The 23,895-nt window shown below is 40.4% G+C and overlaps 1 protein-coding gene and 1 long non-coding RNA gene across 2 annotated transcripts in view; one reads left to right on the top strand and one right to left on the bottom strand.

Moving 5' to 3' along the window:
* The window catches only part of LOC132540404 (uncharacterized), a 380,596-nt gene that overhangs the window by 150,011 nt on the left and 206,690 nt on the right, over window positions 1-23,895 (bottom strand). The window lies entirely within an intron of this gene.
* On the top strand, window positions 2,638-18,552 carry TNFSF4 (TNF superfamily member 4). The gene is made up of 3 exons (XM_007525212.3): window positions 2,638-3,283; window positions 18,017-18,065; window positions 18,184-18,552. The coding sequence occupies exons 1-3, from the start codon at window positions 3,131-3,133 to the stop codon at window positions 18,531-18,533; spliced, it is 552 nt and encodes a 183-aa protein (XP_007525274.2). The 5' UTR covers window positions 2,638-3,130; the 3' UTR covers window positions 18,534-18,552.

The raw sequence follows: 23,895 nt of genomic DNA, 5'->3' as shown, positions 1-23,895 counted from the left end.
TTTCTTCCCCCTCCTTTCAACTTCTTTTTTTTAATGGTATTATCTTTGTTTATCTATTGGAAAGAGACAGCCAGATATTGAGAGGGAAGAGGGGACTGAGAGGGAGAGAGAGAGACACCTGCAGTCCTGCTTCACCACTTGTGAAGCTTTCCCCCTGCAAGTGGGGGGCTCGAACCCAGGTCCTTGTGCACTGTAACCTGTGTGCTCAACCAGGTGCACCACCACCTGGCCCCTCCTCCTCTTAACTTCTTTCTGTCCTATAGAATAAAAAATAGGAGAAAAAAAAATTAAAAAACACGGGGAAAAAATGGCTGCCAGGAACAGTGTATTCATAGTGCCACACAAAGCCCCAGTGATAAACCTGGTGGCAAAACAAATAAGAAACACTAGACCACTGCAACATCAATAGTGAAATGCTTACACAGTCTATCAAAAGGTCTTTCATGGAACATCCCGACCAATTGTTATGTAATTATCTCTCTCCTCCCACTTCCTTCAAAGAATGTGATGAAGCTTTGAGAATGTGTTCAGTAAAAAAGAGAAACAATTAAGTGGGAAACTTCACCTAAACTGCAAACAAGAACTGTAAGTTAGCAATAGGTGGCAGGAGACAGAAGAAATAGAGGTGACCCTCAAGTGTGTGGCTCCAACCCTAGCCTAACTGCCCTATACTTCCTGGAATGACACAGAATAGAAATTCATCCCGGCACACAGCTCTCTCTCTCCTCATCACTCCCAGAGGAAAAGCAGTCTTTGAAATGGTCCTTTCTCTTCATAGTAGGCATGATGCTAATTCAGGGAATAACTCTCCTCCACAAAGGCTAATGTTTTCATCCTTTTGGCAGTCATTTAAAAATATTCTCTGTGATTTCCACTATTAGTAAGTTTCACAGTTTCCAGCTAGTTTTCCTACAAGTTCCAATAATATTTTAGGTTTATTGCTATTTATTTTTCAGTCAGTTTTCGAAAAGTAGTAAGTAATTGACTATCAATTTATTAAAGTAACTTTCCTGGAGGAAGTGTTGATCTAAATGTGTACAATTTATTTCTCTATGATAAGTGTCAGCACAGCACCATCAATTTGTCATCTTCCTCCACCATTGGACAGTGGGTCTTAAAGCCTCTTTCAGCCAGCTCCCTCCCACCCCCCCACTCTTAGAGTCCTTGGATCTGCTGTAATCAATTAATGTATCATCCTCTTTCCCCTTTCTTTGCTTTTCATGTCTCACTTATGTGTGAAGTCAACAGTATTTGTCCTTATCCTTCTGACTTACTTCAAATAACATGATTCCTTTAAGTTCCCTCCAAATCCATGACTATTAACTATTATGCAAGATCAAGGTTTTATATCGTGATTTTTCTTCTTAATTGCTGTTGTCCACACCCTGCATGTCATGCGTACTTTCCTCAGAGGAATAAAGACTGTGAACAGTGATACTTATAACCCTGCTTAAGTGAAGTCAGGAGGCTAGACTGAGCTGTCCAGGAATGTGAAAGTCATTTTTCATTTTTTAATATATATTTTAATATTTATTATTTATTCCCTTTTGTTGCCCTTGTTGTTTTATTATTGTAGTTATGCTTGCTGTCCTTGTTGTTGGATAGGACAAAGAGAAATGGAGAGAGGAGGGGAAGACAGAGAAGGGGAGAGAAAGACAGACACCAGCAGACCTGCTTCACCGCCTGTGAAGCGACTCCCCTGCAGGTGGGGAGCCGGGGGGCTCGAACCGAGATCCTTGTGTTTTGCGCCACATGCACTTAACCCACTACTCTACCACCCGACTCCCCATTTTTCATTTTTAAGTAGACATTGTAAATAATCTCATTGTACTTTCATTATATCAATTATCTCAGTCAGAAAGGGCAAGGCATTCTGTTAGAACACCCTTACTTTCTAAGTTATGAGTCCACACTGACTTCAAAAATGAGCTAAATGCAAAGCTTATTGGAATCTTGTTATGCACTCATTCATGAACAGAATACATGGCAGGGGAAGGGGTGGCAGAGAGAGGGGTGGCAGCAGGCAGTGGTATACTTGGTTAAGCACACATAACACTATGAGCAAGATCCGGGTTCGAGCCCTCTCTCCCCAACCTGCAAGATGCCTCATGAGTGGTGAAGCAGGTCTGCATGTGTCTGTCTCTCTCCCTCTCTGTCTCCTCCCTCTCAATTTCTCTCTGCTCTATTCAATAAAATGAAAAAACTGGCTGCCAGGAGCAGTGGATTTATATTGCCGGCACTGAGCCCCAGTGATAACCCTGGAGGCAAACAAATAAACAAACAAACAAAATCTGGAGAAAATTTAAGTAGTGGAAGGAAGGGAAGAAACTCCAAGTATTCTTCTGCTTACTTTCTGCTAAATCATGTAAATGTTTACTTAGATTTGCCTCTGAGGACTGAGAATAGATTGTGAAATTGCCCATAGTAGTTGCTCAGTAAATACTACTTTATTCATTATAGTAAAATGGACTAAAACTAGAGGATCTCATTCCTTTTTGTTTACATAATTCAGCTTCTGATTTTGTTCTTTTTTTCTGTTATACCTCAATGGGTTGTGAACTCACCTCCCCCCAAATCTGGAGAATGGGTCCAGTACTTGGTTACCTTGGAATATAGACAAGAACTTAAGGTCAACATTCCCCTCAAACCTCTCCTATGGTTTAAGACATCTCAGGAAAGGGGAAGATAAGCTCCTCCATCAGCAGATCATGGCTCTTATCTTCATCAAGTGGCCCACACTTTGGTTACCAGTGCAATGAGAAATTAAAAAAAAAATAGCACACTCTATGACTGACTGTCAGCTCACAGTCACTCAAATCAGAACTGGAATGCCACAAAAACAACTCCCTGTTAGCCCAGAGGAAAAAAAAAAAAAAAAAGAAAGTAAAGGGGAAATTCAGATTAGTCACAAAGAAGTTCCCCCGCCTGACTGCAAAAGCTGCAGCATTAAAACTGAGAGACTCCACTCTGCTCTCTCAATTGCTTCTTATCTCTGGTCCTGGGACCTCATCTGTTTTCTGATTAATATCCTTTGTGTTGTCTCCTTGCCTTCTTTACAGGGAAGAGGCCAGTCCTCATCTGGGTCTGCCTTTGCCATAGTTTTCATTTTCCCTGCATCCAGATTTTGAAGATGGAAGGGGCCCAACTCCAGGATGGGAATGTGGGCCACACAGGAGGGTGGAGACTCCTGAAGAACAAGCTCTTGTTGGTGGCCTTACTGATTCAGGGACTGGGGCTGCTCTTGTGTCTCACCTACATCTGCCTACACTTCCACACTTCTCAGGTAAGATGGCCCACCATGCCTCACACAGCCACAGCAGCTGCAAACTGTCACTTAGAAATGATCTGATATCAAAGTTATTGATCCTTTTTTTTTTTCTTCACTTATCCTTTTTGTATCCTGATTGTAAAGTTTGGTCCAACACTTTCCTAGTCTCTTCATTCCTTCTTTTTTATATATATATATATATATTTATTTATTTTCCCTTTGGTTGCCCTGGTTTTTTTTTTATTGTTGTTGTAGTTATTAATGTTGTTGTTATTTATGTCGTTGTTAGATAGGACAGAGAGAAATGGAGAGAGGAGGGGGAGACAGAGAGGGGGAGAGAAAGATAGAAACCTGTGAACCTGCTTTACCGCTTGTGAAGCGACTTCCCTGCACGTGGGGAGCCAGGGTTGGAACCGGAATCCTTTCTCTGGTCCTTGTGATTTGCGACGTGCGTTTAACTCCCTGCGCTACCACCTGAATCCCCAAGTTCCTTTTTTTTTCCTGCCTCCAGGGTTATTGCTGGGGCTCAGTGCCTGCACCATGAACAACTGCTCCTGGAGGCCATTTTCCCCCCATTTGTTGCCCTTGTTCTTTTAGCCTTGTTGTGGTCATTATTGTTGTTGTTGATGTCGTTCGTTGTTGTATAGGACAGAGAGAAATCGAGAGAAAAGGGGAAGACAGAGAGCGGGAGAGAAAGACAGACACATGTAGACCTGCTTCATCGCCTGTGAAGCGACTCCCCTGCAGGTGGGGAGCCGGGGGCTCGAACCGGGATGCTTATGCTGGTCCTTGCGCTTTGCAGCATGTGAACTTAACCCCCACCCCTAGTTCATTCTTTTTAGTCATGGCAGTGGTGAGGCACAGTGGAAGTGGGCAAGGGTACTGCTTCTAGATTGTTCTTTTTCTTTGTAATGCAAGAACCTGGAATTTATTTCTGAGCTGTCACTTTGAAATTCCCAGCACTGATAAACCTTATTTGTCCATTCTGCTAGTTAAGTGTTTGATAGAGAATTAATGAAAAAAAAAAAGGACGCAAGAAAGAGGTCAGCTCTACTTTCCCATTATGTTCTTAAACCCCATAGGTATACCAAGAGACTTCCCTTTTGAAGGATGCTGAAGCCCTCCCTCAGTGTTAAGTCCTGTTAAATAACAAGACTGTGCATTTGGTGGTCAAATGTGTCATCACACATGGCCAAACCTTTTCCCTAACAATGACTAGAAAGAGGTATGTTTCTGGATAGGCCCTCTCTGCCAATCACTGTGTGCAGATTCCACTCTGTCCAGTGCACTAATGAGTAAGTGATTATCTTTCTAGCATAGTGATTATCTTTCTAGCATCTTTTCCCCATTCTTCCTTTTCTTTATTCTGGTTCTTTTCACATTCTTCTTCTTCTCTCTCTTCTTTTTTTTTTTTTTTTTTCCTATTTGCTGTTTCATATCTAGAAACATTACTGGGTCATAATGGGTGTTCTAGAGAGCAGGGTATGCTGTCATTTATCCCCTGTCCACTTCCTAGAGCGCCTATGATCATTCTTCTGTTCCTGGCAGTTGTTTTGGGTTAGAAAAGTCTTTCCATAGGAAAGGTTAGCCAGTAGAGTTTTCTTTTTTTTTAATGTTTGATGGCCATGGTCACCTCATATTAAACCAGGATAGGATGAAAAGACCTGGTAAGTGTCTGGGCTTGTCTCTGCCCACAGGAAGTTGGGGTTTTCTGTGTACAGAGACTGGTCGGAGTGTAACTGTGATCACTGTACCACTCAGAAGGCCCATGCCCCCAAATTCCAGAGGCATGGTGGTGGCACACTTAAGTGTGCAGAGCATGAGACACCTGTTTCCTCCTCCTTACATATGGTTTTGCTCTGTACAGAGGCCATGGGCTACAGTTAGAGTGGATGATTGGGGGAGATAGTATGAGGGAGGAGCCACACATCCAGGGCAGGTTGCCCAGGGCACAGACAGGAAGAGAGCTCTTTGGAGAACAAAAGAGAACAACCAAAAATAGAATAACCAAGCAGTGTTCACAGATCTGCAAGGCCTGAGAATGAAGCACAATGGTACCTATTTCCTCATAATGGCGTATGATAAGAAGGCCGACAGCTGCCCCAGTCAATGCTGGCATGTGAACTCTGAAAGCTAAAGGAAGCTAAAGGTGAAGCTGGTGGCACAAATACCCTTAAGGGGAGTACCGGGGAAGGGGGAGGGTCCTTTCTAACAAGGCATCTAGCATAGAGCCTGCAAAGAGAGTTGAGTGCTGGTTTCTGTGATTCTGGAATTCACACAGTGAGTCTGACTCTGGGAGAGAATGTTTTCTTTGGTCCTGATAAAGAAATGTATGCCAACTCACATAAGGAACTCAAAAACCATTTGCTAGAGAAACATACTCTGGATACAGAAATTTTGGGGCTCCTAGTCAAAATTCGTCACTTGTTATTACACATTCTCCCCCCGTACTTCTAGTGTGACTGTTTTAGTGAAATGGGTTTCTTATGTTGTTATAGTACCCAGGCAGTGCAGTGGATCTTTAGGTTGAGTCTCGTGTACCTTACTAGGGGAAGGAAACATAGCTAGCTTGTATGTTTTCCATGAAACTTGGCCATCAAAACATGTGTGTATGTGATGCACATGTGCACACATGTGTGGGGGAGGAAGTGAAAGAGGGAGAGGGATTTTTGAACAAGATAAGGTAGCTATTGAAAATGGAACATAGACTCTAAGACTTTGCTTATCTTTGGGTGAGGGGGGCACAGAACTTTGGTGGTGGGTTCAGTGTGAAACTACACTCTTGTAATTTCATACTCTTGTAAACCACTCTTCAATAACAAACTAAATTAAAAAAGGAAATGAGACATAGATTGTTAGCTTTTTAAAATGCTTCAATAAGACTGGAATTTTGGTTGAAGGATAGAGTGGATAATGATGAAATGAAAACTCTGCTTTTACTGTAAGACAGAATGTTTCAGTGATGTGCACAGGATGAGGTAGAACTGAAAAGTATACCATTCACCCTGGCAAGCTGCCTCTCTTCTACTACTATAGAAGAAAGGGATTTGAAGAATAATCACGATTTCCCCATATGTCTCAGATTTAAATTTTAGTCTTTTAAAACACTTGCTGACATGGATAATTCTGCAAAGCTATGAATATAACTATTAACTCAGTCTACTTTCAATTAATGGCCTCTGATCTCTTACCAGTGGATTTAGCTTTATCTACTTTCATGAAAAGTGGGAGTTTCTATTTTTGAGATATCATAATAAAAGACGAGCCTCACCTACTCTATAGTCACTTCCCACTCAAAGCCTTGGTTTTCTCATTTGTAACGTGAGGTAGTAGGATCAAATGATCAGAAGGATTTCTCCAAAGTTAATATTACATAGTTAACATGTATTCATAGACTGTGTATGAGGATCTGAGAAATATAAAGTATGAGTAAGCAGATGTTTATGTCTAAACTTAAGGATTTCCTGGTTTTTTAAGGCGAGACTGGAGGAAGTAAAATTTGCATATATATTTGCAACCTTATTTATATACTACACACATGTCTAAATAACCTCTGGGTTAGCAGATTACCTCATTTAGAAAGGCAGAGGAAGTGCATCTCTAGAGGAACAGGCTCAATACAGGTTGCAAAGTTGACACCTCCCTTGTCAAAACCGATACACACTATCTATGTATGTGATACGTATATATCATGTATACTATTGACCTGCAATCTATGTATCAGACTTCCAGTCTTATGTGTAACTTCAGGGGGGATGCTGCCCTATGAGGTAAGAGGCTTCTGTAAAGCAATAGCATGTACCTGAACTGTGGGAACCTGACTGTTTCAGGATTTGCATTACCTTTAGCATAGCACTTTACAGATGGGAGAACTACATGGTCATTGCTCAGCAAGGCCCATCACAGCTAGAGGTCTGTATTCTTATCACTGTTTCATTGCTGGGGAAAGTAGAAATGAAGGAACCTGGAAAGTGTGCTGACCATGTTCATAACCCTAAAAATCGGAGCTCAAAGCTTCTTGATGAATTTTCAGCCTTTTTGTCATTAAATATTTTGAAGCTTTTAAAAAGTGCTTAAGAAAACTTGGAGAATTAGTGGATTTGTCAAGTTAAGTGTTAGACACTGTTTATTTACACATGAAACAGAAAATGAAGTCCACAGAGGGTAAAAGATAGAGAAAGAAAAATCCACTGTTATTAGAAGGCATAGTAATTCTACAGATAGACAAGAGGGATGACTGTTTATGTTAGGGGGCAGAAGGCTCTCTAAGTTCAAGAGCAAGTTGTTCAGAATGGTTGAACTTGAGTGTTAACCTGGGAAAGTGGTAGAAGATGGGACTGAAAGTTTAGCTGGGGGATGGGAAGAACCATAGAAAGGATATTATACCCCATATTAAGGAACTCATTTCATTCTACTATGTGCAAAGAAATCCTAGGAAAAATAGTAAAAAAATGTTGCTCCCTCAATTTTCACTCCTCTTATGAGGCCTCTAGATGGACAAATATAGACAGAGATTCAGCTCATGTGGCACTAGGGGGAGACATAGTAAAACAAACCATTTTTATAGTTTCTAGAGAGCCTGCCCTCTTTTTCCTAAAAATTTTCTCCAAAAGTCAAGTGCTCCTCTACCTGTAAGAGTATGGATAATATCAGAGTCTAATATTGCTGACTATTTATAGTGTGATATAATGCCTAAATGAAAAACTAGAACTCACACTACCTGGACTAATTATATTTGCAAAGACCCTATTTCTCTCTCTCTCTCTCTCTCTCTCTCTCTCTCTCTCTCTCTCCCTTTCTTTACCAGAGCACTGCTCAGCTCTGGCTTATGGTGGTATGATGGATTAATCCTGGAACTTTGGAGCCTAAGGCATGAGAGTCTTTTTGCATAACCATTATGCTATCTACCCCTGCCCCCCAAAACTCTATTTCTAGATAAGATCAATATTGAAATTCCAGGAAGATATGAATTTGGGAGAACAGTCCCCCACCCCAACCACTATCAATCTGTTTTATTATTCATTAAATTTAACCTATTGAATGTCATTTGCCTCTCAGATACTCAGGGAACAGTGGTGAGCAAGACATGGTCTTTCTTACACTCTCAGAGGCTGCAACAAATAGGTAAAGAAGACAGGGAAAGAGGCAATACCATGGGGACAGGTAGTGGTGCATCTGATTAAGTGTACGCATTACAGTGCACAAGGATGCTGGTACAAGTCCCTGGTTCCCACCTGCAGGGGGAAGGCTTCATGAGTGGTGAAGCAGGGCTGCAAGTGTCTCTCCCTCTCTTTGTCTTCCCCACCCCTCTCAATTTCTGTCTCTATGCAATAACAAATAAATAAAAAGATTCAAAATTTTTTTAAAAAAGGATAAAAAGAGGCAATAACACACAGTGGATGTAGAGTATTAGATAATCAATACTGATAAATGCACTTGGTAAAATTTCTTTGGGAAAAAATTTCAAAGAAAGCTGTCAAATTCAATACCAGTTTACTGGTTGAAGTGATAAAATAAGTATACTTCTTTTTTGCATTAGGTGTTTTTTTTCAATTCCGTTTAACAAAAAAATATATATCCTTTAAAATGTCACTGTCATTAGGGCCAGTAGCATCTCCTCATTGCTATTCAGTGATAATTTTTACGAGTCCTTAGTCTCAGTTTGCACCAGCGGACAGGTTGACAATTATTTAGCTTTATGCAATTGAAGATCAAAGCAACACAGTACAAACAATGCTAGAGACACTTTTGATCATTAACAGTCAGGGGACTGACTTCCAGAAGAGGCTTGATATTCTTGTTACAGCACAACTGTTAGTGCTGAAAATACTTCTGTTCTTCTTCTTCTTACATCCAGTCCCTTGGGATTTCTTCTTTGAATATTGTAATCTGCCTAGTATCTCACATGGAATGGCCCTTACATACTGCTCATTCTATAGTGTGAATAAACACTATTCCACAGTCTTACTTGAGGTTAGACATCAAGATGAGGACATTAGAAACTGAGGAAGAGGGCAGGGGAGACAGCATAATGGTTATGCAAACAGACCCTCATGCCTGAGGCTCCTAAGTCCCAGGTTCAATCCCCCGTACCACCATAAGCCTGAGCTGAGCAGTGCTCTGGCGTTTCTCTCTCTCTCTCTGCATCTCTCTCAAAAATAAAATTAATAAAAAAATTTTTTAAAAAAAGAAACTGAGGAAGGGTGAAGATTTGTTCAAATCCAAGATTGAAACCCTATTTCCAGTCCAACGCCTTGCCTACTCTACTAGGTTTCATTTATTTCTTCCTTTCTTTTTTAATTTTTTTATTTTTGCTTCCAGTGTAATTGCTGGGGCTTGGTAGCCTGCACTACGAATCCACTGTTCTTAGAAGCCATTTTCCCCTATTTTGTTGCTCTTGTTGTTTTCATTATTATTGTCATTGATGTTGTTATTGTTGTGTTTGGATAGGACAGAGAGAAATCGAGAGAAGAGAGGAGACAGAGAGGGGAAGAGAAAGATAGACACATGCAGACCTACTTCACAGCTTGTGAAGTGACCCTCCTGCATGTGGGGAGCTGGGTCTCAAACTTTACATGGGTCCTTGCTCTTTGCACCACATGTGCCTAACCTGCTGTGCTACCACTGACCCCAGCATTTCTTCTTTTTATGTAGCAACTGAGTTAAGGAATGAGTGACGTCAAACAGATAGATGTTGATCACAATACTTCTGCTATTTTCTTGGCACTCAAGGATGAATAGGACTATTACAAAAGCTTTGAGTGGTGTATTGTGCTGACTAGAGTCAATGCCAGATATATGGATGAATTATATAGTCCCTAGCTAAGGTCTGGGCCTAGTCCTTGTTCTGAGTGAGGTTTTGAACATCCTTGACCACAAGTAAGGATCATTGTTTTGTAAGGAGATTGTTTCCATCCAGCACACACTAAATCCACTACATCCTGAGCCTTCCTTTCCAGCCTACTGTAGTACATAATTGTGGAAAATTCCACCTTCCTCCTCAGAGGCTCTAGACACACCCAAAGAGCCTGTGAGTTCATGCTCTTATGATCACTCAGGTCTCCTCTGGTTGCATGAAACCTAGGTTGGAGGAAGGAAAGGCTCATATCCCGTGAAGGTGGTTTCAGTGAGCCAGGAGTCCCCCTCAGAGCTGCATCCACACCATGTTCCTCTTACTTAGACTACCTCACCCTATAGAGGATCTTGACACAGTGGTCTGGTAACCAGGCAAGGAATGTAACAGGTAGTGAATGTGCAGCCCACTTCCTATTTCATACTTAGTAGATATCATTCCTTTCTGCCACAGGCACTAGTCCAAAAACCAAATTACAAAAGTGTACAAGGTCAGCACTGCAGTACTCATCCCATCAGGAGCTCATGCTTCCCAAAGATGAACTTCTAAAACCAGAATATACTTCTTAGGAGCAAGAGAAACTATTTTTATGACTTCCTAGGTGTAATTTACTCTAACAACTGTGTAGAAGAAAGTGAAGCGATAGTATAATGAATTAGTCAACTGTCTGTTCCTAAGTAAGTTTGTGATGGCACGGCTTCTAATTTCCTAACTATAAAAACATGAGTAACAACTATTCCTACTTGCAGCACTACTTTGAACAGCAGGAGATGTACTAATTTTTTAAAGAAGAGCACAGCATGTTGTAAGTTCTCAATACATTTTTTTTTTTTTTTTGCTTTCAGGATTATCACTGGGGCTCGGTACCTGCACTATGAATCTACTGTTCCTGGAGGCCACTTTTTTCCATTTTTGTTGTTGCTGTTGTTGTTAGATAGGACAGAGAGAAATTGAGAGTGATGGGGAACATAGAGAGGAGGAAAGACACCTGCAGACCACTTGCGAAGTGATGCCCCCTGCAGGTGGGAAGCATGGGTGACACTCCCTGCAGGTGGGAAGCATGGGCTTGAATGGGGGTCCCACTGTTGGTCCTTGTGCTTTGCACCATGGGCACTTATCCTGGTGTGCCACTGCCCAACCCCTCTCAATACAATTTTATTCTTTTTCTTAATTCACCAAGAATTAACCTCACTTTTGGAGCTTTCTTGCATGGAAGGTTTTTTGCTGGGCCAGAGAGATAAGATAATGGTTACGCAAAATGACTTTTATGCCTGAAGCTCTGAGGTCCAAGTTTCAAGCTCTAGTAACACTAAACCAGACCTGGGTAGTGCTCTGGTTTAGAAAATAATACATCTTATCTGGGTATCTGGGTTGTCTCTCTTTATTTAAGGACCAAGTTTAAGCCTTTCCTCCTTGATCCTGCAATGATTCTTGTTGTTGTTGTTCTAATGGTGTTTACCAAAGTTCTAATGTAGAAGGACTCCTTCTGACTGTCATACAAGTTTGTAACAAAGTAAAAATCATGTGTTCTATTTTTTGTTCCCAAAACTCAGTGCAGCACCTGATACCATAGCAGGTATTCAGAGATTGTTGATGCTATTTCAAATCAACATATTATATGGTAATTTTATTACTCATTCAACCACTGAATGACACTTACAATAGAGCCAACATTTCTTGGGAACCAGTTATGGAACAGGCATACTTCTTTCAAGGGTATGGTTGGAGGTGTGTTCTCTGGATCAAGGTCTTTAACAACTTTCTGTTCAGCAAAGTATTTTTCAAATCCTGTGCCCAGATACTTGCAGCAGTGCAGATTCCTGAGTGTAACCAGACCTTTCAGTTAATAAACCAATCTGCAGCACTTTCTAAAACTTGCCAGGTGTGTCTAAAGTACACTAAGGTCTGAGAAGCAGGATCACAGTTGGGTTGGCAGCTGTTCTGCATGCAGTATACACATACTATGCAGTCAGTTGATCAGATAACCCACATATCAATGGTAGTTCCTGTTTTTCTGGGCTTCACTTATGACAAACCCAATCTCAGAAGGGCAGCCTGAACTCTGACTCTGAGTTCCCCCTCAGTGTTTTCATGATGAGGTCATCACAAAATGCTGCCTTGGTGAGATGCCAACTTCTCTCCTCCCAGTCTGGCACTGAATAGAATACTAGTGAAATCTACAAAGTATTTCATTTCACTTCAGCTTTGGATGGACTAAGAGGACCAACTGTATAGGCTAATGAAAAATGTATTGGACTAGAGAATCAGAATTGATCCATCCACTTATGTAGACATCAATCTCTACATATGTAAAATACAAGGTTTAACTAGAAGATGACATCTGAGATGATCTTATTCAAAGTAATCCTTGAATTCTGGTGTGCAGACTTTGATAATACTGTAGGCTTTTCAGATATTCCAGAGTGAGGAAGTTTTATTCATAGCTTGTCCTTACAGGGAAACCATCCTAGATCTGTGACAGTTTCCACTTACTTTGAGTGTTTTCTATATAAGCTTTATAGATACCCCAACAGTGATATTATGTCTTATTTTCACTAGGAAAGCAGATCTTTAGAAATTTTAGTTAACATTTTCAAACATTTCTCCACCAAACTAGAGAAGACACAGTATCAACTGAATTGGAATTTCAAGGCTGTGCTCTCTATTTCTCTTCTACCTGGCCCTCTTTAAAGGTAAAAAGACCAGAACAAATGGTTAGCTAGAGCAGAAGATACAAAAAGAATAGGAACAATCAAGCTTGACAAACAGGTTGGGGCTGGACAATAGAGTCTTGAATTAGGTCTATAGTAGGGGGTCTTCCAGCAGCAGGTGATTAATAGAAAGGAAGGAGGGTGGAGGGTGAGGGCGGAAAGTTGTGGAAGGGTTGGAAATAAGAGCAAGGAACATTTTATTTTATTTCAAAATGTTGCCTAAAATCTATGGTATTGATACTAGTAAGAGATTCCTGAGACCTTGTAAATTTCTTTTCTTTTCTTTTTTATTTAAGAAAGGATTAATTAACAAAACCATAGGATTGAGGGGTACAACTCCACACAATTCCCACCGCCCAATCTCCATATTCCACTCCCTCCCCTGGTAACTTTCCCATTCTCTATCCCTCTGGGAGCATGAACCCAGGGTCATTGTGGGTTGCAGAAGGTAGAAGGTCTGGCTTCTGTAATTGCTTCCCCTCTGAACATGGGCGTTGACTGGTCAGTCCATACTCCCAGTCTGCCTCTCTCTTTCCCTAGTAGGGTGGGTCTCTGGGGAAGTGGAGCTCCAGGATATATTGGTGGGGTCTTCAGTCCAGGGAAGCCTGGCCGGCATCCTGATGACATCTGGAACCTAGTGACTGAAAAGAGAGTTAACATACAAAGCCAAAAAAATTGTTGAGCAATCATGGACCCAAAGCTTGGAATAGTGAAGAGGAAGTGTTAGGGGGGTACTCACTGCAAACTCTAGTGTACTTCTGCTTTCAGGTATATATTTTGCAGTAGTTTATGGATATGTGTGAACATATGCTCTCTCTCACAGAAACTGGTGTATATCTAGGTTTTGGGACTTTGTTAGAACGTGAACCACCTGAGATGGAATTAGAGTATACTATGAAAGGAAAGGTCTCACCCAAGTAATGAAGTTGATGGGTTGTCATTCCACACGTGAAGTCTCTGGACACAGTCTGAAGTGAAGCATGTTGAGGTGGCAATCGTTGCGTTGGTTAGGTTGTGATCGACGGATGCAATATTATTTGATATGGATTGGGAGAGGCATACGGGAAAGAGGGCCCTATCCAAGGGTTCCAGGACTGGGGGAAGTAGAGGCTCTATAGTGGAGATGTGAGGTTCCTGCTGTCTTAGGGTTCAAAAAGACAATCGATAGTTAATGTTATCATCACATTATTTGGTAATTGGGTTAACTTTGAAAAGTCCTTTTGTTAGGGTTTGCTGTACAGTACCCAGTGTCTTGTATATAGCTGTGCTATTGGTTGCTTCTGATCTACTTGGTCTAGGCTTTTGAGAGAGTCTGCATATCAATTACACAGCCTATATATTAAAAAGATTCAGTTTGTGTTTTGAAAAACTTCGAGACATACAATTAAATTTCCCCCTCTCATATTAATTAACTACTGATTTATATGACTACATTTTACTAGGAGTGTACATAAACACCATTCCCACCACCAAAAGACTGTGACCCATCCCTCCCACCCACTCCCACCCCCCACTGGCCCAGGAAGCTGCATGTCTACCCCTCACCACAGGGTTTTTACTTTGGTGCTCTACTTACAATTTGGTCAGGTCCTGCTTTTAGTTTCCCTTTCAGATCTTCTTACTCAACTTCTATTGATGAGTGGGATCATCCCATACTCATCTTTATCTTTCTGACTTAGTTCACTTAACATAATTCCTTCTAGCTCTGTCCAAGATGGGTCAGAGAAGGTGGGTTCATTGTTCTTGATAGCTGCATAGTATTCCATTGTGTATATATACCACAGCTTTCTCAGCCACTCATCTGTTGTTGGGCACCTGGGTTGCTTCCAGGTTTTAGCTATTATGAATTGTGCTGCTATGAACATAGGAGTACACACCTCTTTTTGGTTGGGTGTTATGGAGTCCTTGGGGTATAACCCCAGGAGAGGAATTACTGGATCATATGGAAGGTCCATGTCTAGCCTTCTGAGAGTTTGCCAGACTGCTCTCCACAGAGGCTGGACCAATTTACATTCCCACCAGCAATGTAAAAGGGTTCCTCTGTCCCCACAACCTCTCCAGCACTTGTTGCTGCTGTCCTTTTTGATGTATGTCATTCTCACAAGAGTGAGGTGGTATTTTAGTGTTGTCTTAATTTGCATTTCTCTGACAATCAGTGACCTAGAGCAGTTTTTCATATGTTTGTTAGCCTTTTGGATCTCCTCTGAGATGAATGCTTTGTTCATATCCTCTGCCCATTTTTGGATGGGGTCATTTGCTTTTTTGGTGCTAAGTTTGCTGAGCTCTTTATATATTTTGGTGATTAGTTTCTTGTCTGATGTATGGCATGTGAAGATCTCCCATTCTGTGAGGGGTCTCTTTGTTTGTTTAATAGTTTCTTTGGATGTGCAGAAGCTTTTCAATTTGATGTAGTCCCATTGGTTTGTTTCTGCTTTAGTCTTCCTTGCAATTGGGTTTGATTCATCAAAGATGTCCTTGAGGTGTAGGTGGGAAAGTGTTTCACCAGTGTTTTCCTCTAAGTATTTGATTGTTTCTGGTCTGAAATCTAGGTCTTTGATCCATTTGGAGTTGATTTTTGTTTCTGGTGAGATAAAGTGGTTCAATTTCATTCTTCTGCATGTTACAACCCAGTTTTCCCAGCACCATTTATTGAAGAGAGCCTTCTTTTTCCATTTAATCCTTTGGGCTCCCTTATCAAAGATTAGATGTCCATAGGTGTGGGGATTTATTTCTGGGCTTTCAATTCTGTTCCACTGAGACCTTGTAAATTTCTACCACTGGGTGACTGCAGAAAGAACAGGAAGTCTCTAAAAGAACTTAACATCTGTTTTCCTTGCTGCCTCTAAGCATCAAGCCTCATACTCTGTCCATCCTAACTTGCTCAGGGTAAGTCAAAACACAAGGAAATGGCTTTGATTTGTAGGAACCTTTTGGATATATATATATTCAGCTAGTCAGGTAATGAAATCACAAAGGTTTTTAAATAAGAAGACTTGGTATAATTCTAAGGATAAAGAGGCTTTGTGTTTTCCACTTTAATTAAAACTGATATAAAGTTGCCACACTTACAAATGAATGGCCATGCCTTCCAGATGCTTGTGGTGTTCTATAATGAGAAAAAGGAAAAAGGAAGAAACATATTAAAATAAGCCTATATTTGCCTGGTCAGCATTAGAACCCATGTCTTTATTATAACCCATGAGCCCAGGATTCTTGGTACTGGTCCATGGTTCATACTGGGACCAATGGGACCAGAGAGTAGTGGAAGCATTTCTTTACTTGGAGATTATGGTGGTAGGGTAGAATGGTTTTTGTGAGAACGTCTTCTAGAATAATGCCACCAGCACATTCCATTATACTTAATCAAGCTGCTGCAAATAGTTCACAAAAGGGGAGGGTGTCATCCCAACTCCAAAATACATACAGACTCATCAACATGTTGTTCCTGAGAACCAGCCACTTGGCAGGACACCACTAGGCTTTCCCTCCCTCCCACAATGCCTGGTGGTTTCAGTTTGGTGAGGTTGTGAACATATTTATACAGTAGGTAGGAGATTCCTCACTGATCCATGTGGACTGCTACCAGTGGGATCCTCTGGGCTGAGGTTCCTAGACCACTAGGAGAGTAGGAAGGAGCTACTCCACTCCCTAGGACATGCAAATAATCCCTCCCCAAACCTTGTACCATGGCAACTCACCAACAATAATTCTGTGGTGTGGAAAGAACTGTGGATGTTGGCAGGCCAAGGAAGTATTAACAATGACGTCTATTTTTAGTAAGCAATTCAAGTGCAAGGTATGAAATTGAAAATATAAACCAGTAGGTCATAGGGTGTAAGTCTCAGACTATCGACTTCATATTCCCTTCCCCATAAACAATGTTTGATGCCAATTTCTCATGTGTTTTTTTTTCAGATAAATTCACTGTACATGTATGTAATAATATTGTTTTTAAATGTAAATAGCAATATGGTTTTTTAAAAATTTTAAAAAAATGTTTATTTCTTTTCCCTTTTGTTGCCCTTGTTGTTTTATTGTTGTAGTTGTTGTAGTTGGATAGGACAGAGAGAAATGGAAAGAGGAGGGGGAGACAGAAAGGGGGACTCCCCTGCAGGTGGGGAGCCAGGGGCTCGAACCAGGATCCTTACGCAGGTCCTTTGCTTTGTGCCACATGCGCTTAACCCACTGCGCTACCGCCTGACTCCCCAGCAATTTGTTTTATAGACAGCTCTGACCTTTGCTTTCTGTACTGGATGTATTTTGTAGTTTTCACTACACCTAAAATTCTTTGTCCTTTTACCCACTAAATTACTACAAAAATTTTATCTATTAGGCTGCCTCTCACCACTATTTTACCTTTTTTTTTGCTTTATGTATTCAATTGGCTCAAGTTAGATTTGTCAAGTTGTCAAAACAAATAAAAGAAAACCCATTAATTTTATATATTAAAAACAGTTATAAACATTGATTGACCACCAAGAAAGTTGAAAGGAAGGAGAATTCCACTCCCGTGGACTTGCAGAGAACCCCTCCCCAAACCTTGGATCATGGCAACTCATCAATAACTCTGTAATATAGAAAGAACTGTGGAAGTTGGCAGGTCAAGGAAGTATTAACAATGATGTCTATTTTTAGTAAGCAATTCAACTGCAAATCTAGAAGATTAGGGAAGTTTTAAAAATGATTTAATTAATTAATTATTTAGAGGATGAGGAGGGAGGGAGAGAGAGAGAGGAGAGAGACCAGAACATCATCCTGGCAGATGCAATATTAGGGCTCAAATTTGGGGGCTCATTCTTGAGAGTCCACTGCACTACCTCCTGGGCTATATAACTAGGGCACTAATTGCCTGTGTGTCCTGAAGAGCACCCTTCTATTTTTCTGCAGTGAAAGAGCAGTAGCCAGTACATTCCTAGAATTTACTCTCAGTGCATTATGGGGACCTGTAGTAGTCACAGTCTTTTTTCTGAGGAGACTTCTGTGGTGATTATATGCTCTGTTATCCAAACTGGAAATGGGTATTTGGTGAGTCAACATAATATATTAAAGAAGAGCTTGTAGAACTCAGGAAAGATCTCAGCCATATGAATGAAAGAACAGACTGCTGTTAACTCATCTCTGGAGATGTTACACAACATTCACTCATTTCTTTCTTTCTAAAAGATATTTCTTTCCCTCCTTCAGGTGCCCCTTCAGAGTTCTCTGGTTCAAAGTATAAGAGCAGGATTTACCAGTAAGTATTATCTTCTAAAATAGTCTCCTTTCTATTTTCTGGACTTAGTGGGAGGTTGTAGTCCCATGTGAAGGACTAACTCTTTTCTCTCCTGCTCATACCCCACCCCCACATTTAGGATGTGAAGATGAGAAAGGCTTCATTCTGACATCCTTAGACAATGACACAACTATGAAGATAGAAAACAACACAGTCACTATTGACTGTGATGGCTTTTACCTCATCTCCCTGAAGGGCTACTTCTCAGAGACAATCCACCTCACGCTTTTCTACCGGAAAAACCAACAACCTCTCTTCTCCCAGAATATTACCAAGATAGTCAATTTTGTCACGGTGATCCGTATGGCTTACAAAGACAAAGTCTACTTGAAGATGACTTCCCCCAATATTTCATGCAAAGACATTCAGGTGAATGGTGGAGAACTGATTCTCATCCATCAAAGTCCTGGGTCATTCTGTGCCAATTGAGGAAGCTATGAAATGGTGACATGGAAGCCAGATACCAGCTTGGGAAGGGAGGGAGGTGTACAGACTGACTCTTCCCTACAAGTGGAGTCATAGCCCTAACTCAGTCCCTCTACCCATGTGACCACATGGGATGTGTCCAGAAGAGACCACTATACTCAGGGATATTTAAGACTTGTTCTACATGCCACCCATTTTATTTATCCTTCTATCTTTCAAGTTCCCAATCTTCTTCCTCTTGATGCTGCCAGTTGGGGCACTTTTGTGAGAAAGAGAATAGTGGCATGTCTTCTACCAGACACACTGTTTCTCTTAGGAAATTGTCCCAATAAATTTACTTCTTGAAAAAGACACTTGAACACCACTGCTGGGAATTTGACATCTGTGGACATGAAGAGTCGTAAGAGGAGGATTCTGGATGTGGTTGGGGTGTGGATTACCCTGGGAGCTCAGCTGTACCTCTGCTACACAGGATGTGGCTTGCATGTTGCTTGGATACCTCTCTAACTTAGCTCCTTCAGAGAAAAAACCAATGTTTAAACAGCCATCAAGATATCAGAAAAATGGGCAATTTTTGTACTTCAACCAGCTGTTTTCTGAATTTTCTGGATGTTCTTAGAGAAAGTGTTCTTTAAAGCACCATCTTTGGGGATGGGGTTTGCTGTGAAACATGAAATTTACTGGATAAAGGAAATAAAATTTTTCTAAACTGTGAGAGTGGTGAGGGTTATCACAACTATAGGAAATTGTGAGCCTGGACTCAACCTGGGATCAGTAAAGATTCTGCAGTGCAGGGAGGAAGATTGCACTGATAGGCATCAATGCCTGTGCTCTCTCCTGCTGATTTGGACATGCCCCTTCATACCTCTGTCCTCATGATGCTGATAGTTTTCAAAAGAGGAAGTGACCTTATAGTCAAAGGCAACTTTGTACCACAAAACACTGAGAAGCTACTGCATGTGAAGAAAGATAATGACCTTTTCCTAGCAATGCTATTGTACTACATTTAACTTCAGACTGACCACTGAGATTAGAAAGAGTTAGCCAATACTTGCACAGAAATCCAGTCCCCCTAAATTGAAGTTAATGTCCTCCTTAGTGAATCTGGCCTGTGGCATTAAGGATAACTAAATGACTTTATGACTTCATATAAGTAAAATTTTCCAGCTGATTTGTTGAGTCTTATGTCTTAAACATAAAAGTCTTAAACTTTTATGAAATTTAATGCTTTGTAAAAGAATATTTTAATAGCAAATGTTTCCCTACCATCCAGTTCTAACAAAATGCATGACCTATCAGACTATTTCTGGGTGCTTCTGTTCTCCTTACATTGGCTGCAGGGCAGTGATGCCTCAGCATCTCCAATAAAGTGGAAGATAGTGAGTCCCTACCAAGAAATGGTCAAGTCTATATTTTAATTTTTTTCTATTTAACAGTTTTCCTTCTCATTTAAATGTGTCAGTCTACCCAGCCATGTTCCCATCTCTCTATTTTGATGTGCTATGGAGAGAAGCTAAATAAAATGCGATATTAAAAAAAGATAAATTAAGAAAAGTGTTCAGAAGGTAAAGAGAAATCAAGCTATGAGGGGATGCCAAGGTATTCACAGAATTGAAACTGTGAATATCTATGGACCAATGACTAAATTTTTCACACAAGTTATTCTGCACAAGAGATTCCATATTTATCTTGACTACTCAGAGGATTTAAATGAGTGTTTGTATGTATGTTATGTGTACGCATGTCTTTTTGTAAGTGGCTGTTTTGAAAAATTGAAGATAATCAGTAAGTGATAATATGTAAATGTGTGACTACCAGTAATATTTAAGAAAATGTAAGTTTACTGTTTTCAATTTGGAATTTTTCACTCTAGTCCTCCTGGACTTGCATGTTCCAAGCTTAGATGTAACTGCTTTGAGGGTTGTCTGTCTTTGGTCTCATGGCTTTTCCCCAAGTTGCTCACCCTCTTTGGGGACATGTGATCCCTTTTCCCAATGCCAGCTTCCCTTAGCACACAAGGATGTCCTTCCATGCACCAGTCTCAAATGCCTCCTCCCCACCCCAACAAAAGAGCATGTCTCCTTTAGGTAATTCTTTCAAAGGGATAATCCATCCTTCTCTGCACACAATCAAGTTTTGTGGAAAGAGAAATGAATAAGAAGATGGGAGGTTGCATTAATTTTTAATCAGTCACTAGCCAGCCAAATGACACTGGACAAGTAATTTTTCCAATCTTAGATCCTACTCTCCTTAAGTGGCCATTTCTGAATTTGTGCTTATAGTGTGAACTGTGAAAATACATGCTACATGTCAGTGGCTAGCTGTTCTGAATCAAGTTGCCCAATATTTTTTCTTACTGTCTATATTTTTTCTTCTTGGACAAATAACATCTTTCCTCACCCTGGTTGGTAATTTCTTCCAGAGCAGTTACCTACTGTTACTTGGTGAACTTTGAATTTGGGAATAGTGTAAGGGATTCCAATCTCGGTCCAAAATAATAATTTGTCAAATAATAATAATACTTCTGTATTCTGAGCAGGCCCCCTATTTGAAATCATATTTTGTGTCTAGTGCTTTTCCAGCTCTCAGAGAGTATTAATACTGACATTAATAATATAGATAATTATAATACTGACACTTCCATGGAGACAAATAAATGATCTCAGATTTCACTACTGACTAGAGTGTTGGGGTTTTTTATTGATCTTTATTTCCCTTCCTTGTTCTGATTTATTAGTTTCCTGCTGAAGGGAGGAGATGACAGGAATTCTGCTTTCCTCTCTTTTCTAGTTTCAGCCATCCTAATTCTGCCCAGGCAGTATAGGTGCTTTCAGAGCCAATTCTGCTTCTGAAAAAAGGCATTCACAGGAAGTTCTCAGGGCTTCTCTTCATGATTCCAGAGACTGGTTCCAATGGGAACCTACCATGAGCTACTCTTTCCTTCTGAACTCCTAGGCAAATATATATATATATATATATATTTGATTTAATATTTAATTTAATAGTGATTTATAAGATTATAAGATAATAGGGGTATAGTTCTACACCACTCCCACTCCCACTACAAAAGATATGTGCTTCCACCCCCCTCCCTTGGTAACCATCATAGTACCATAGTTCTCTCACAGTCATTGATATGGATTGAGTACATACATACACACACACAAACACACAAATATTCAATATATAACTTCAATGTAAATATATATACTTGAATATAAATATGTATATATATTCAAGTATATTATATTATAATATATTCAAGTATATTCAAGCATATTATATATAATAAATAAATATATATACTTGAATATAAATATGTATATATATTCAAGTATATTATATTATAATATATTCAAGTATATTCAAGCATATTATATATAATAAATAAATATATATACTTGAATATAAATATGTATGTTTAAACACACATATTTATATTCAAGTTGATGCCTTTCAATTCTTCATATTCCACATGAGTAAAATCATTCTCTAGGTGCCCTTCACTTCCTTATTTACTAAGCATATTCACTGCCAGTTCCATTCATTTTTTAAAAATTTTGGGATGATATTTTTCAAACTTATTTATGTAGTATTGAATAGAAACAGAGAGAAGTTGAGAAGGGAGGAGGACATAGGAAAGAGACAGACACTTGCAGAATTTACTTTATCACTTCTGAAGTTATTCCCCCTGCAGATGGTGACCAGGGACTTAAACCCTGGTCTTTGCACACTGTAATGTGTGAGTTTAACCATGTGTGCCAGTACTTGGCCCTCCATTCTTTTAATCCCAAAGGACACATTATTTCTTTAATTGCTGAGTATTACTCCACTGAGTATATATCTCATGACCCCTTTGTTTTTCATATTGATAGGACCCTAATTAGTTATTTATATTCCGTTGGTTTAAAAAAAATTTATTTATAAAAAGGAAACACTGACAAAACCCCTCCCCTGTGCACTATGTAAGTAATCCTTATAGCCCCCTCCCCCAGTATTTTAAACTTTTAATCAGGAAAATGCATACCAGAGAAGCACAAGGACCATCTGGGCAAAGGTGGCTGACCCCATGTGGAAGCTGATGTTGGGCTCATTTCTAAAGCTGGGACTATTTGTTGAGAATGCCCTCCCCTCTTCTTTATACTGGCTGCATCTGCAGCCTTAAGAAGAGGTCCTTGTGGTCTGGGAGGTGGTGCAGTGGATAAAGCATCAGACTCTCAAGCATGAGGTCCTGAGTTCAATCCCCAGCAGCACATGTACCAGGGTGATGCCTGGTCCTTTCTCTCTCCTCCTATGTTTCTCATTAATAAATAAATAAAATATTAAAAAAAAAGAAGAGGTCCTGATCCTTGTGCTGTGATATGTGGGCTCTTCTTCCTGAGTTCTTCTTCCCTAGGCTGTGACCTCTCCCTACTTTACTCTTCTCTTCTCTGTTGTCTGCCTCTCTCTGGCCTATATTTCTTCTTCCACCCACTCTTCAGTGCCAGCATTATTCATACCTCCATTGAAATCCTCTACAGAGAGCTCCTAGTCTGGCAGCCATGGAGTTACCATCTGACCTCTGAATGTGTTCCATTTGTTTCTTAAGTTGAATTATGTTACCAACATTTAAACAATGGGGGATTTCTAACTTCTTTTGATGAAACAGAAAAACAAAAGTAGGAGATGTGGTGATGGTGGATGCCTAGGCATCAGCTGGCAGCAGTCCTCTCTGGGGATGTAGCAGCCTCCCCTCCCTCCCTCCCTCCCTTTCTTCCTTCCTTCCTTCCTTCCTCCCTCCCTCCCTCCCTCCCTCCCTCCCTCCCTCCCTTCCTTCCTTCCTTCCTTCCTTCCTTCCTTCCTTCCTTCCTTCCTTCCTTCCTTCCTTCCCCTTCCTTCCTTCCTTCTTTCCTTCCTTCCTTCTTCCCTTCCCTCCTTCCTTCCCCTTCCTTCCTTCCTTCCTTCCTTCCTTCCTTCCTTCCTTCCTTCCCTCCCCTTCCTTCCTTCCAGCATTAATGGATTACAGTATAGCTGTTAACATATGGGTACAATTATCCATAGCAACCTCCCTCATAAGGACAGTACACCCCATTGTCTGACTCCTCCATGCACACAGGGGACCTCACTTTGCTTATTTTCCTTTGATCTCTATGGAAGGGAATAGGAAATAGCTAAAACACAAAATTTAGGCACTTGGATCTCCTCAGAGTTCTGCCAGGTCTGAGCAAATGCTTTTACTTTCACACACACACACACACACACACACACACACACACACACACACACACACACACCTTTTATCAATACAGAAGTCCTTTCTTTTTTCTCCCTATTTATGTGATCTTGATCTTTGGGTTTTTTCAGGTTAAAAGAAAAAGAACAACAA

This window comes from Erinaceus europaeus, chromosome 9, assembly GCF_950295315.1.
Source record: "Erinaceus europaeus chromosome 9, mEriEur2.1, whole genome shotgun sequence".
Lineage (NCBI taxonomy): Eukaryota > Metazoa > Chordata > Mammalia > Eulipotyphla > Erinaceidae > Erinaceus > Erinaceus europaeus.
This window is presented reverse-complemented; position numbering and strand designations above follow the sequence as displayed.

Excerpts from the sequence above, each read along its gene's own strand:
- TNFSF4 (XM_007525212.3), top strand. The coding sequence starts at position 3,131 with ATGGAAGGGGCCCAACTCCAGGATGGGAATGTGGGCCACACAGGAGGG. Across the intron at positions 3,284-18,016 it reads TACACTTCCACACTTCTCAG|GTGCCCCTTCAGAGTTCTCT; the intron begins GTAAGATGGCCC and ends TCCCTCCTTCAG. Across the intron at positions 18,066-18,183 it reads TATAAGAGCAGGATTTACCA|GATGTGAAGATGAGAAAGGC; the intron begins GTAAGTATTATC and ends CCCCACATTTAG.